We start from the raw sequence: 15,233 nt of genomic DNA, 5'->3' as shown, positions 1-15,233 counted from the left end.
GCTTTGAATAAAAACCAACCAAGCTTGCAAAAAAGTCTACTCAATTCGTATATAGCCTACTAAGTATAACAATGTACGAAGTAGGCCTACATATAGATAGCCTGGGTGCCAGCACGAACTTAGCCCCGCCCACAACATTTGAGGTCGGGAAGTGACTAGAATTATGAGTATGACAACGTCAGGCTAACATATAGGCCTACAACAACAACAATAACTAGATCTGATGTGGTACTTTATATTGTGAAAACTAGATTTCTTCATTTCCTGAAGAAAATACTAAAGATTCAAATAAAATGTAAAAAAAATATTACGTAAAAGATTAGAAAGTTGAAAAGACATTTAATGCATGTGCAGAGAGGGGGGGGGGATAAGAAAAATCACAATTGTGTGAGGGCAGTTGAGATGGGGAAGATGACGAAGGCAAACACAGAGGGAGACAAAGAAATAAAGCAATTTAGGAAGATAGACAGAGGGAGGGAAAGAGAGTGTTTCTTTTATTTTCCTCTGCAATGAATTGTCCATCCTAAAGTTGTACCAACCTCCAGAATAAGGTTGAGCTGATTTCATTCTTCATGCGAATCACCTTTATGTGACTGAAAAGCATCATGAACATTGTGTATTGTTCAGTATATGGTGAACACTCAAGCACTGTTATACAGTAAGTACACAAGATTGGAAAGATATGCAAATAGGTCAATGCGTTAATATATTAAAACACAATATCAGGGGGTAATTGTAGTGAGACAGTATAGAGTATGTTTGATAAAGACAGACATAGGGTGAGAGAATAGATGGATAAATAAATAGAGAGTGAGTGGGTGATAGAGACAAAAATAAAAAGATGGAATAGAGAGAGTGAGTGAGTGAGTGAAAGAGAGCGAAGGAGAAAGACAGAGAAATTAAACAGATTTCAACTAAATAAAATGCATTGCTAAATGTTTCACATGAACCTAACCCTGTTTGAACCTGGTAGATCCAATGAAAGAGGTGTCAAGGCACATATATTTTGGTTAGGGAATTGTGTTGTTTAGTGCTGTGTCTGTCATAGGGACAGTCACTCACAAATAAATTGCATTCCTTTTACTGTACCTTTGGGTGTAAGGGATTAGTAAAAAGAATAATTATTTGGTTCATGAATGTTTCTAAAACCTAATATAAAAACCTATATCACAATCACTCTGTCTTTTCCTTATTTTTTTCTCTCCATCTTAATATCTTAAGTCTCAATCTGTTTTGTCTTTCTTTTTCTCACTCATTCACTCACTCACTCTCGCACTATTCCATTTCTATTTTTTTTTTCGTTCTCTGTGTGTGTGTCTTTCTCTCTCTCTGTCTTTATCTATTTTTTCTTTCTTTCTCTCTTTCAATCTATCAGTCATTCCACACCTCTCTCTTCTTTTACTCTTTGCCTTCCTTCCACTTTGTCAGTCTTGCTCTGCATGCATTGACTTGCTTTAAATGTTCTAATATTTTAATATATATTTATTTCCCATTTCCTTTTTCTTTAATAAAGTTTTTTAATCTAATAAAGTTCACAAAAATGAAAATAACATACATAAGGCATACGCAACAAAGTTTCTGCGTTAAGCGGTTCGAGCTGAATTAATCCTAAAAGAATAAAATAAGAAGCCACCGGATAACAGTATCATTAGGCCTACAATAATCATAGCCTACTATCCTGTTACTCCCTTGTTGTTGCTGCTGGTGTTGTTTTGTGTTTAATATTGTGTTGTTATCGCTGGTGATAGCAGTAGGACACAGTAGGCTGTTTCACAATCTACTTTGGCAAAGTAAGCCATTTGGCCATTTGTTTACGTACGGCGCTATTTTAGTGATGGACACATGTTCCAACAAAGACATCCTCCGTGCACAGAATCCATCCCAGTGTGGCAAGAAAAGTGAGTCAGTTAGCTAGCTAGTTAGCCGCAAAGGTAGGAATCTGCGTTGAACTCCTCCTTACTGAACCCATCATTTCGATTCGTCTCGGAGAAAACACTTTTATTTAGGCCATAGAACTGAAAAACTTTAAAATAAAAAGTATACGAACTTGTTTCCAACGATCGATTGAAATGGCTAGCATTGCTAGCTAGCCCAGTGGCTGGTTAGCTAAAGCTAACCGAGGTCCATGAAGCATCTCCTTCCCTGCATCAGAATTCAGTGATAAGATCAGGTATAGTATCCAGTCGATTTCATCGTGTCAACAGCTCTCTGACAAGATGTCCAATCTATGCAGCTACCAAGATGTTTCGGTATGTTGACAGGTTATTTTTCTATCTTTTGTGTAGGTGCATGCAAATAATCCCAGCTAGTTTAATATTCGACGGTAGTGAACTCGTTTAACGTTATTGGATCCCGGCTTCCTAGCGCTAGCAACATTTTATAAACTTTGATAGGTAGCTAGTGAGAGGGAGCTGGAACGATGAAATTATTATATGGCTCAGGATGAGCTTGGCGATAACATGGCAATCTTTTTTGCTACATTCTTAATGATATATCTTTGTCGGTAAGTTGTGTTGTCTGTGTAACTAATTTAAAATGTATTGGGAAATCAGGACCGGTTAGCCCTTAGCCTGGTCGTGAACTAGCTGGTTTGTAAGTGTCACCTCGCACGAATTATTTAAGTGTATTAATGTTATTTAATTACTTAATTTAATCCAGCCTACGAGACATCTGAGGACAGACTCTCTTTCCCACTCTAGTTTTCCACTCCAATTTCACATTAAAATGTGGGCCCAAAGTTTGAGGAGCAGTCATTGTGACAGTTCCCAAGGGTCCTGAGACTCACTATGCTTAGATTTTGCTTTGAGCTGTTTGCTTTGAGCTGTCAATCATGAAGTCCGTGGTAGGACCTCATAGTGACATTCCCTCTTCACCCCCATTCGCCTCCTTGCTTAGGTTACTAGCTGCATGGGCACCAGGACGAACATGTTCTCAGTCTCCCATAAGACGGTGTTTGTAGTGGACCACTGTCCCTACATGGCAGAATCCAGCAGGCAGCAGGTGGAGTGTGACATCCTCACCAAGAGCCGAGGCCAAGGTGTGATCCCCCTGGCCCCCATTTCCAAATCCCTGTGGACGTGTGCTGTGGAGTGTTCTATGGAATACTGCCGGATTCTTTATGATGTTTATCCCACTGCGAAGCTGGTGAGTTTTCCAGTTCAAGTGGTGGTTAGGTTGACTGTACTTTGGTGATCCAAGTAGGTCTCTAAGAATTTTCATTCAAAGACAGCAAAAAGATTGAATGTGCTTCAGATTTTGCAATCGAGTTTTCTTGTGCATTATTATTGTGGACAAGTTAGGTATTTGTCCCTGTTGTCTTCCTCTGCCGTCGTAGTTAGGTTGTCTCTCATACCTTATTTTGCAGGTAAACTATGTTGTGAGCGACTCTGAATTTCACAGTCTGAACAGCTGGAGACAAGAGGACCAGAGCACTCACGAGGTAAAGAGATTGGGTGATGTCCACCAATTTGGTGTATGACAATGTCAGCAGTAAAACTTTGCAATGGACAATGTCATTACAATATTAATAATTCATTGATTATATTTTTCCTAAACATGAACTAATCTCAAGTAAATGTGCAGGGTGAGACATGATAGAAAAGGGTTAATATAACAATTAGGAATTAGCCTATTTGTTTAAGACAGGTATAGCAGAGAAGCGGATAGTTAGCTCTGTAGGTACGTTACTGAGGCAAACCAGTACATTTTTTTTGTCTTTGTGCCTAAATGAAAACATGTTTTCCCCGGGGCGGTAAATAGTGTAATTAAATAAGCATCCCCCCCCCCAGTAAATCAGGCACAACAATAATAATTATAATAAATCCATCCTTCATTTTTGCGCTCCCTGGCTGAATGAATTACCCTGATGAATTAATTTTCATCAACTCTGCAGCTCAACTTGATCCCCGTAGAAATCTCAGGAAATAAGTAAGAAATAAGTAGTACATATACTTTTCTACGTTATAGCAGAGATACTGGATTTATATTGTCTGTGTGTGTGGCAGGGTGCACCCCGCGGTCAGTGTTGATGATCAGTAATAGCTACCCGTGTTCAGGAATGGAATTTCCTCTTTTGTTCTAGCTGATGTCTGCGCTGGCAGCAGTAGGGCCACCTAACCCACAGGAGGACCCAGAGTGTTGCAGCATCCTGCATGGCCTCGTAGCCGCAGTGGAGTCCCTGTGCAGCATTACAGAATACCAGCATGAGGCACGGACGAATCTCATGGAAACAGCCGAAAGGGTGGCCAACAGAGGCCGCATTATATGCCTGACCAACGCCAAGAGGTAAGCAGGGTGCCTTCATTATGTGGTACTTTATATTGTGAAAATGGTCTTCCTCTCGTTTCCCATGCTTTGCAATGCTCTTACTTTTGACTGGTTTCTCTTAGTGATACACATGTGCGGATGCTGGAGGATTGTGTGCAGGAAACCTTACAGGAGCAAAACAAGCTGGCAGCTGGATCTGACAGGTCAGTTTGTGTAGACCTTGTGCCAGCTTCGTTGTGAGGGTGTGCATGTTAACTTTTTGATATTCGAATATCCATCGGTGTCCATTAACGTTTATTTGGTTATTCGTGCCTGATCTGATGCACGTATCACAGCACTTAAAAATGGTCAATTTTCAACTGGTGGCTTTCAGTCACGAGCTAGCGCTCATGTGTGCATACCATCTCCACAAATTAACAATATAATTATTTGAAGTGAGTATTTGCTGAAGTACATTTAGTATAGTATATTTTTTCATAACTTCCCATGTACAGAATAACCGAATAGAGATAGACATTTTTGAATGGTTATGCTAGTTGTGCTAGTTATGCTATTCAAATAGCCGAACAGTTATCTGGATATTCGATTATCCACGCACACCCCAACTTCGTTGCTTCTCTTTATTAGAGTTTATTTTACTATAATCAACTGAGATTATTTTCTCAAATCTTTGTACTGATTTCATAGTGATGAAGGTGCTATAGAGTTCTATGGTGTGTCTCCCCCAGACTGATGCCTATCCAACAGTGTGAGCTGGTGTTAGTCCACGTGTACCCTCAAGGAGACGACACCTTAGTCTCAGACCGGCCGAAGAAGGAGGTGGGCCTACCAATGATACCAGATCTATGATCTATCTCAGCCTCAGCTAACCTGCCATTTGGCTTGGTACAGAATGTCTGATGATTGTATTCTACAAAGATCACAGTTTTCAGGATGTATGCTACAAAGGTCACAGTTTTTTTTTAGGATGGTTAACAGGATGGTTTTCTGGATACCTTCAGTGGTTTTAGACACACTCCAGGAAAACCCATGTGCAAGTTTACCAGTGGGTAGAGACACAAGCTGTTACCTATGAAGGCGCTTAAAACTTGTCTCCACCTGCAGATCTCATCTGTGTTGATCAGCGAGGTGCACAGTGTGCGTGCAGGCCGCCACTTGGCCTCCAAACTCAACATGCTTGTGCAGCATCACTTTGACCTGGCCTCCACCACTATCACAAACATCCCCATGAAGGTAAAGCTTTCTTCTCCTACGCCTTCTGCATGACATTTATCTACAGCTTAAGTTCTCCATCAAAAGGCCCCAAAAACGCCTCTATGCTCACCTCACTCAATTTCAATTGCATTTACAAACTCTCTGTAATGCATTAAAATTATCTCATCCCATACCGTTGAACATGAGCCCATGGCGTTCTCTTGTGTAGCCTGTTGTCTCATCCACTTTGAATTCATTTTGAATTTGCTCATTTTGTTTCCTTCATTCTTAGTCACGTGTGTGTGTGTGTGTGTGTGTGTGTGTCACATGTTTTTTGTACTGACTCTGAAACAGCTGCTGTTTTCATGCGCTATTTTCTGTTTTGCTAGCCTACATTAAATGTTTGTGACCAGGTCAGTACTCTTAAACACAGAATGACAGGTCTCCCTCCAGGCTGTATGCTTTGACTTTTGTGTTCATCCATCAAGTGCTAATTGCTATCATTGGTTGTGGCAATGCTTTACCCTGCCTCAGCATTCTGCCACAGCTTCCTGTTGAAAAAAAAAAAAAAAAAAAAAAAAAAAAAAAGACGACAATGTCTCAGAGCCCATACATCTGGGCAGTCAGTGGTACTAGTGTAAGTGTGATGAACAGAATCTGAAGTTTGACCATGGAGTCTGCTGTTAATGTAAGGCTTTTACTGCCTACAGACAGAATTGTATTCTTAGGTATATAATAAAGGAACAAACTCCTTGGGAGATTCCTGAGATGTACTGTAGAATTTCCTACAAAATAACTGCTAAGTCTATAAAGACACTGACTTAATCGGAGGTAGAATGCATTAACTGACATTACTACACACTCTGCAGTATGGCATCTGTTTTAAACCTTTGTTGTTTTGTTAAATGTCTTGTAAAAAATTTAATAAACAAAAAATACACTCTGATCAAAGTTCAGGTCTTTTCATACGCACACCCAAGCGCTGAGGGGAATAAAAAGATGTCTTGGCATTCTGAGACGTAACGCCGTAGGACACCTATCAAGCAGTTGTCAGAATGTTTGAGTCAGGATGTTTACATGTGCTGCCAAATCAGTGTGATAGTGTGAAGCTGGATGAAACTTTACATGTCCCTAGTCACCACCATATCCCAATAAGACCCCTCCCCCAATGTTTCTTGTTCCTTTTCAGTAGCATCCCAATTGGAGATGGTTGGTCACAACCTCACTTATAGTGTCTTGCAGTGGTCTGAACGTTTGTGCAGTGTTGCGTAGTGGTGAATACCCCTTGTTCTCCTTCAGAAATGTCTGTCTCTCCTCATCATCTTTATTTCGGAGCTGATATATTGAATCACACATTAAACTAAACTTCAGTGAAAGGCAGAATGTAAACGTATCGCCGAACAATAATCGTATTATGAATTTAAACAAGGGCCAAGAATTGATAATGCTAACTTTTTTGCTTTACAGTTTGCAGTTTACTGTAAAGATTAAGCCTCTTGTCATCTTCATGATGCTATCTTTTAAATTGTTCAAGTAGTGGCAGATAGCTTTTATTCACTTTATTATCTGCTTAAGAAATCTGCAATAGATGCTGTCAATTAATACATAACAACATGAAGCATCGGTTTGAGATGCAGATCTAATACTAAGTTTCCAGCCGAACATGTTTCAGGCCTTTACTCGAACATGCTTCGGGCCTTTACTCAAACGTGTTTCAGGCCTTTACTTCTACCAAAAAACCCTTAGTTGGGAACTGCCCTACTAACCCAAAATAACCTCTGTTGCATGAGCTGTAGTCTAAAACAGTCTTAGGCCTTGTGATTCCACAGGCGTTAGTTGTCTGTTAGCAGCCAACTCTTTGCCCGTCCACCTCTGTCCTTTTGTATTGTGCATTTCCTTTGTGTCTCAAAGTGTCCCAAGTTGGTCACAATTGGGCCCCTCTCACGGATCTCTGCATCATCCAGGTGTCCTCCAACATATACTGTTGAGGTCGCCACATTGCTGTATAGATTGGTGAAGAGTGCACCTTTTGAACCACTTGAACATGAAAGCAGCAGTGCCTTGCCACACAGAGCAAACGGGAACGTGACGGCAGCATCTGTTGTTTTTGCTTTGGTTTTCGCTGTGCAGGAGGAGCAGCACGCCAACACGTCAGCCAATTACGACGTGGAGCTTCTGCACCACCGGGACGCGCACATAGAGTTCATCAAAAGTGGTGAGCCACATTCGGACACGCTCGGAAGTGCTATAGAAGTGTACCCGTAAAGGTCACCTGTAGAGAGGGTTGAGTTAATGTCTTGCTATCACACGGAGAGCTGTGTAGAGTAATGACTAATGAACCCTCATTTGTTACTGAACAGGGGATCTCCACATGGCGGGGAGCACCAGTCGGGACAGTGGGCTCAAGGAGACGGTCACTCTAAAATGGTGCACGCCTCGCACCAACAGTGTAGGTGGGTATCAGCACTCTTCAGTAATCATCTGGTTCACTTTGAGGGGATTTTTCTTTTCTGAGGATTAAACTATGGTTCCTGATGTCATTTTGTGTGTTTTGCAGAATTGCATTACTGCACAGGCGCCTATCGGATATCACCTGTGGATGTGAACAGTCGTCCCTCGTCCTGCTTAACTAACTTCCTCCTGAACGGTAAGTCTACATTCCGAACTCCATGAACTCTAATCCTTACAGAAACAGGGGCAGAGTGGGTCCAAATTATTGATTAACCACAGCCATCTTGTGACTGTCATTCGCCGTTGCTTTTAGGTCGCTCCGTGCTTCTCGAGCAGCCCCGCAAGTCTGGGTCAAAGGTCATCAGCCACATGCTGAGCTGCCACGGCGGGGAGATCTTCCTGCACGTGCTCAACAGCACTCGCTCTACGCTGGAGGACCCTCCGTCCATCAGCGAGGGCTGTGGCGGCCGGGTCACAGATTACCGCATCACGGTGAGTCTCACCGCCGGTCCCTGAGACCTACTTTGTAGTTGTCATCTCAGAAAGATGAGACAATTAGGGGGGAACTGTTTTTTCTGCAAGGCCTTAAAAAGTCAGTGAGTTTTCATTCTGCCATTTTAATTATAAGCAGACTCTGCGGCTGCATCAGTCCCTTTTAGACTTGAGATACCACAGCACTCATGTTAAGAAGTCCCCTCTTTATGCTGCCTTTGCTTGTTTATACCCAAACAGAGGCGGCAAAATGATACCCTAGTGTGTCCTCTCACATGGCAATCTGGCGTTGTGGAGCCAGAGGCGTGAAACAAAGCATCTAGCTTCACCTATAATGCCGCGTTTGAGACTACTCAGAACTCGGATATTTCCACCTTGGAAAACACCACTTCAAAATGTAACTCTGACTCAGTGTTTCAAAATGAACAAACATTTTTGTTTTTTCTTAATTATCCATAGTCCACAGATAAAAGAAAAACATCACCAATCATCCCTGCTTTATTGTGTTTACGTTTGACTGAAGTCGGACCTCGGGAATATCATGTTGGATGTTTACGAATTCTGAGTTGCCTTGAATGCGCCATAACATGTGTCAGAAATGAACTAGCCTACTGTTACTTTCAGAAACAATGACGGACAAACTTAGTGTCATATTACTGTTAATGCTTATAATGTCAGATTTGTGTTTTTGACAACACAGTAGTCTTGTCACACCTCTGGCAGTCACATCCCTGTTCCGCCATGCCCTTTTACACAGATGTCATTCCGCCCCCTTGACTATCTGTGAAGATGGCCCCGAGTCGGCCACCCCACGATGTGGGATGTAGGCTGGTTGGAATGGGGTTGCAGGTAGGAAAAACACACGGCGCAGGAGACGGTGGCTTTCTTAAAAATAGCTATTTATTTACAACGGTGATTATCCCAAAACAGATATCCCCAAACTGAACAAAACTAAAACCCAAAACAGACAAGGTACAACTCTGTGGTCACAAATCTCACAGGTTTCGTCTTTGTACCTTCTCCCAGCTTTCTCCTGGCATGTTCAGTCTGTCTTTCCCTCATGCAACAATTAGGTGCACCTTAAATAAGGCCGCCCAAGGGCTAAATTGGTCCAATTAGAGTCACTTGGACCCCTCCACAGAGGTCTCCAGAGAAGTCTTTCTGCCCCTTTGGGCCACAGTGAGAAGGGGGAGGGATTTCACCTTCTCACAATATCACTGCCGGCTCAGAGGCAGAACAACGACCCCCCATTCTGCCTCCATACCTTTTACATAGAATGGAAAGGCGGAATGACTGCACATTATTCCCGCCTTGAAAACCTTGTGTTTAAACACCTATCATCTTTGAGGGAACTGAGAAGCAGGGCAGTGCCATCATCTTTGTTTTACTTTGTTGAGCTCCAGTCTGACATCTGACCTGTAACCTACACTGATGTTCACTCATGTAAAATTTAATGAAGACTCTGGGTGTCTGTTTTGCCATTCCATTTGCTCTCAGCAAGGCGTAACAAATGTATTTGCATAGCACAGTTTATACACATTCAAAATGCAAAGCGCTTTACACAAGCAGGTAAAAGACAAACAACAAAAAGCTTAGGAACAGTTGGGTCTTAATTCTACATTTGAAACTGGCTACAGTTGGAGCACATTTGATGTCATCTGGAAGGTTCTAGAGCTGATCAGCATAGCTACTAAAAGCTGCTTTACCATGTTTAGTTCTGACCGTAGGTCTTAACAACAGATTTCTTTCCAGTGATCTGAGAGGTTTAGCAGGTGTGTACTGCTGAAACATATCTTATAATTTGGTCCTGTCCCATTCAGTGATTTAAGTGAAACAAGGTTTTTAAAAACGTCTTTCGCTTCACTTTTTATGTCAAGATGAGTAGTCTTTTTCTCAAATAAGATTATTTCAGTTTTGTCCTTATTTAACTGAAGGAAATTTGAGATATCCAGCTGTTAATTTGGTCAATTCATTGACAAAGAGATTCTAGGGAGTTGCACTTATAATCAGAGGGAAGTTCAGGTGCCAACTGTGTAGTTCATTTCTTGACTGTTGCGAGTAGCACACAAATATTGTTTATATGTCTACTGATGATGTTGGAGAAGAAAGACGGTCTTGCTTTGCATATTTCAGCATTATATGTGCGGAGCATCTCTGCATGGATTTGATAGTAGATCTGAAGTTTGTATTTGTAATCTGGTTTAACAGTTTCCATGGTGCTTTCTGTTTGTCTGTGACTATCTTAACTTTTACTGGAGCTGTGTCATCTATAATATTAACCAATTTTGAATAAAAATTATTCAGCAAATCATCTATGGAGTTTGACCGTTGACTCGAGGTCCTTGAAAGTGCCTGCTCAAAGAGAGCACTTGTGCAATCATTGATGACTCTTTCTTAGTCATAGCCATCTGCTCGGAATGTGAAGAGACATAGACACATCAAAGAACACTCAGAAAAAATCAGACAAGGCCAAATCCTTGACGGTTGTGGAGATATTTGGGTCCTTTGTTGATGACAAGGTCCAGGGTATGACGTAGAGAGTAGGTTGGCCCCTGTACATGCTGTGTTAGGCTGAAGGCTCTACACGAAAGTTATGTCCTGTTTATGCGTCAGTGTTTGCAGTTGTCGCTGTAATGCATGTCTTCTAATTCACAGGACTTTGGGGAGTTCATGAGGGAAAACCGCCTGACTCCCTTCCCAGAAACCTCAAGCAGGGACGACTCCGAGAAGTGCCCGTCAGAGAGAGCCAAGGCCCAGCTAGAGCGACACACGCGCTACTGGCCCATGATCATCTCCCAGACCACCATCTTCAACATGCAGGCAGTGAGTGTCCTGTCATAGATAGCTGATGATAACAGTATTATGATAAAGGCCTTTTAAAGATGGGAAAAGGAAAGCTGCTAAACGTTTTAAAAATGTAATTTTCATCAGCGCTGCCATCTAAAATAATACTATCACTACATAACCATTATGCAGTAAGAATGTATATAACAGGTTCATGTGGACCCATATGTAGAGAGAACTTATGTCGCATGAACTGAAATTGTGTTAGGTGAATGTAGCAAGCGCTCACTAGGTTTTCTGGATGCCGTACAGGTGGTGCCATTGGCCAATCTCATTGTGAAAGAGTCGCTAACAGAGGAGGATGTGCTGACTTGCCAAAAGACCGTCTACAATCTAGTGGACATGGAAAGGAAAAACGACCCACTGCCCATTTCTACAGTAGGCTCCCGGGGGAAAGGGCCTAAGAGGTATGTCTTTCCAGCCATATTTATTTCCTGGACTCAAATAAGGCACCATCATTATAGAATGTAATAGACTTATTATATTTACATTCAAGCGTTTTAATTCAAATGTTGACAGATATTTTTGAAGGACCAATGTTTAGGCACATAAGCTTTAATTTTAGGAACTTTTCCTTTTGACACATCCTCTTCCAATTAGGGCAATTAGCATCAACTGCTTGGTATTTGCTTTGCATTAGCATAGCATAGCATAGCATAGCATGCGATTACCATTACGTTGCTGGATTGAGAGGTTTGCACTGTTTGTGCCTGCAGGGATGAGCAGTACCGCATCATGTGGAACGAGCTGGAGACACTAGTGAAGGCCCACGTGAACGCCAGCGAGCGGCACCAGCGCGTCCTGGAGTGCATCAGCGCCTGCCGCAGTAAGCCGGCCGAGGAGGAGGACCGGAAGAAGCGAGGGAGGAAGAGGGAGGACAAGGAGGACAAAGCCGACAAAAATGGCAAGGAGGATGACAAGTCATGGCAGGACTCTGAAAGGTGTGTCTTTCATCAGGGTCTTATGGTATTCATATTTTGTGCAGACAGGGTTATTGGCCACTATTTATTAATGTTCCCACTGTGTGGGAAATGTGTGGAGGACTGTGGGGAATGTTGTGTGAACTAATATCATGGCTGGTTCATGAAACTCTCTCACTTCATTGAGTTGTGTTATGAGCAAATCACACTATTTCAGTAGTCACTTTGTTTACATAACTGAGCCACAGTTTACTTTCATGCATATATATGCACGTATACACTTCATTTAGCAGATGCTTTAGGCAAAGCGCCATCACAAGTATATTTTTTTCAGTGTGTGCGATGCTGAAGGAAAAGAGGAAATACGCATAAGAGTTGGGTTGTCAGAATAGAGATATGCCACGCACCTGTTATCAAAGGGGTGCACAAACCCCAGATGCTGGCAAAAAAATGTTATGCTTTTATGCACCTTGCACATAAGCATGAAATGCCTCAAGAAAATTCATAGGTTGTCCTTCATGTAACCTGTGATCACTGGTGTTGGAGGCATTTGAGTGTGAAATGTGAAGTGTTCCAGAAATATAATATTTTCATGCCTGACCAGTGTGTAGTGTGTTGCTGTTTACATTTCTCAGTCAATTGAATTTGTAATCAGCTCATATAAAATCACACCGGTTAAATGTTCACATTCACCAGAAAATTACATACAGCCCTACTGACAGTTTTCAGAATGAATTGGCCCTCTAGCCCTGGAATTATGGATTATTATGCTCCCCTTCCTTTGTGCTCTTGGGCTGTTGGTTTCCTTCACTCCAATGAATATTATCTATTATGATCACGCACCTCAGTGCACTAAAGAGTAAATGGCTGAATTCCAAAACTATTGGAGAAATTGCTGTGTGTTTCGTGAAATGCATGAGGTACCTTTTGTGTTCTGTGTTGTAATTGCTGGTCCGTTGGTCTTTTCCAAGGCTGAAGGGGACACAAGACAAAGAGGAGCAGACAGAGGCGGAGGTGATCAAGGACTCTCCTGACTCCCCGGAGCCTCTCAACAAGAAGCCCCGTCTCACAGAGGAGGTGCAGGTGCCAGAAAAATCGAAAGGTACAGCCAATTATATTTTGAAATCTGAACATTTGAAAGCCTTTATTTGTCATTGAATTGGCATACAATGACATTTTGAGAGTTTTTTTTTTTTCATGCCTGGCGGGGATAAAAAGAAAATCCTTAAGAAGTCTAATATTTAAAAGTCACCTGTATGGTCATTTTTAATTAATTCATTCATTCATTCATTCATTCATTCATTCATCAATTTATTTATTTTTGTCTTCTCCTCTATCCACTAGGACCTGTCTCGCTGCTTACTATGTGGACCAGTAGGATCACCGTGGCAAACTCCAGGAAACACCAGGAGTTTGCCGGCAGAATCTCCTCTGTTAACAACAAGGCTGAGTTGTACCAGAATCTTAAAGATGAGAATGGGTATGTGTTTTCCTTTCACATTCATATGATGGTGATTTACTTTGACACTTTGCATGGTCTTGAGTTCCCTTTCTTCATCCTTACCTGACGGAACAAATAGCATGGCCTCACTGGGTGTTTTGGGAATTTCGTGACCCCTCATTAAAAAACAAAAAGATGGCCAATACTGAATGCCAGTGGTGTCTTTTTTATTTTTATTTTATCAATTAATCGTTGCATATCTGTTAGCAACATTTGTCGTGAATTTGTGTAACTATGATTTGGAAATGTTTCTGTCTGATAACTACTAATTGTGGCTTCTAATAACTTGCTGTCCTTCTCAGAATGGATACACATGAGAATGGCAAAGCCACTAGATGATGTGCAGGAGCCTAGTGGAAGTCTCACCACATCTTCAACACCACTTGAGGAACGACATCACTGCTCTGAGGATGTGACGTCACAATGAGCTGTCACATTAGCGTGATGTGACAGGCTGGTACCCCTATGTGCTTCACAAAGACTTTTGTATACAGGGGAAATGGCAGCGGACAAGGCATTTTTATTGTCTTATTTGGTTATTTTGTTTTTTAACCCATGTGTTTGTAAAATCATAGATTTCTGGGAAAGAATAAACACCATTGAGCATTTGTACAGTTATTCTTTACGTCTCCCCTTAGACGAATGAGCCCCTTTAAACATGAAAATGCTTAAAACATTTTATTCATAAAATTATCATTTGAACCTTTTACTCCAACACATATGGATGAATAACGATGGTCTCTGTATCTCTGTATAATTATATTGAACCAAATAATGTAACAAATCCAGTCTGTATCATGCTGTGAAAAGGGACAATTCACACAAAAAATATGCCCACATTTATATTAAATTACTACATTTTAAATGTGTTTTTGTTCTCTCATCAAGGTGTGTACACTGTTTGCACCAAATGTCACAGTGTAAACTAAATAACTAACTTTGTAACAACGATTTTATATCCAGTGAGGTGTGTAGATATGGGATCGAGGAGCAGGATTTTAAGGGGTACACTAACATTTAGTAGGTGGTAAAATATTGTAAGTAGGTGTGCCAAAATATTGTTAGCAATTTTATACATGAACTCACTGCAAAGAGAATTTGGAGACGAGGCACTGAAGACTCTTATTACTACCTCTGTTAGTTCTTGCTTTGTAAAGTGCCTGTGATTTATCGATTTGGCTTCTTTATAAGCGTGTTTGCAGTTTGTGCCATTCACATTAAAGCTTTATAACTTTTATATACCTGCTTTATGCTCAGCCTCAGGTAATGAATTGCATTGCAGTTCCCATAGTCACTTTTCAGAGCTTAGTGCGGTGGAAACTGGTAGTATGGAGGAAATCGATAAGATGTTTTTTGATGAGATGTTTTGCTGTGTGTCTCTGCACTTTGGCTGATGGTGTAAGTTTGAGGTGTATCCTGGGCTGGGGTAAGATTGAGCCACAGCTTCAGGGGTGGTGGAGATATCTCACATTGGAACTGTGGAGGTCTCCTAGGCCGCAAGGCCTTCACATCCAAAGGGTAGGGAGGCATGAAACCATCTGAAGGCCAAAGGGTTGTCCTCTGTG

At 41.5% G+C, this 15,233-nt stretch overlaps 1 protein-coding gene across 1 annotated transcript; it reads left to right on the top strand.

Moving 5' to 3' along the window:
• The first annotated feature begins 1,767 nt into the window (after positions 1-1,767).
• ints13 (integrator complex subunit 13) lies at positions 1,768-14,537 on the top strand. Its single transcript, XM_012824506.3, has 17 exons — positions 1,768-2,249; positions 2,896-3,144; positions 3,365-3,439; positions 4,082-4,284; positions 4,389-4,469; positions 4,995-5,085; positions 5,371-5,499; positions 7,591-7,675; positions 7,821-7,913; positions 8,018-8,107; positions 8,225-8,403; positions 11,059-11,226; positions 11,500-11,654; positions 11,964-12,188; positions 13,139-13,269; positions 13,512-13,647; positions 13,971-14,537. Exons 1-17 carry the CDS (start codon positions 2,217-2,219, stop codon positions 14,005-14,007), a joined length of 2,160 nt encoding a protein of 719 aa, XP_012679960.1. The 5' UTR covers positions 1,768-2,216; the 3' UTR covers positions 14,008-14,537.
• Positions 14,538-15,233: the final 696 nt, after the last annotated feature.

This window comes from Clupea harengus, chromosome 16 (genome assembly GCF_900700415.2).
Source record: "Clupea harengus chromosome 16, Ch_v2.0.2, whole genome shotgun sequence".
In the NCBI taxonomy this organism is placed as follows: Eukaryota; Metazoa; Chordata; class Actinopteri; order Clupeiformes; family Clupeidae; genus Clupea; species Clupea harengus.
The sequence above is the reverse complement of the archived record's forward strand: the minus strand, read 5'-3'. Positions and strand labels throughout refer to the sequence as shown.

What these genes read in the sequence shown, in the direction of transcription:
- ints13 (XM_012824506.3), top strand. Translation starts at nt 2,217, where the DNA reads ATGTCCAATCTATGCAGCTACCAAGATGTTTCG. An exon ending in TGCCTGACCAACGCCAAGAG is followed by an intron (nt 4,285 to 4,388) that starts GTAAGCAGGGTG and finishes GGTTTCTCTTAG; the next exon opens with TGATACACATGTGCGGATGC. An exon ending in CCATCTTCAACATGCAGGCA is followed by an intron (nt 11,227 to 11,499) that starts GTGAGTGTCCTG and finishes GATGCCGTACAG; the next exon opens with GTGGTGCCATTGGCCAATCT.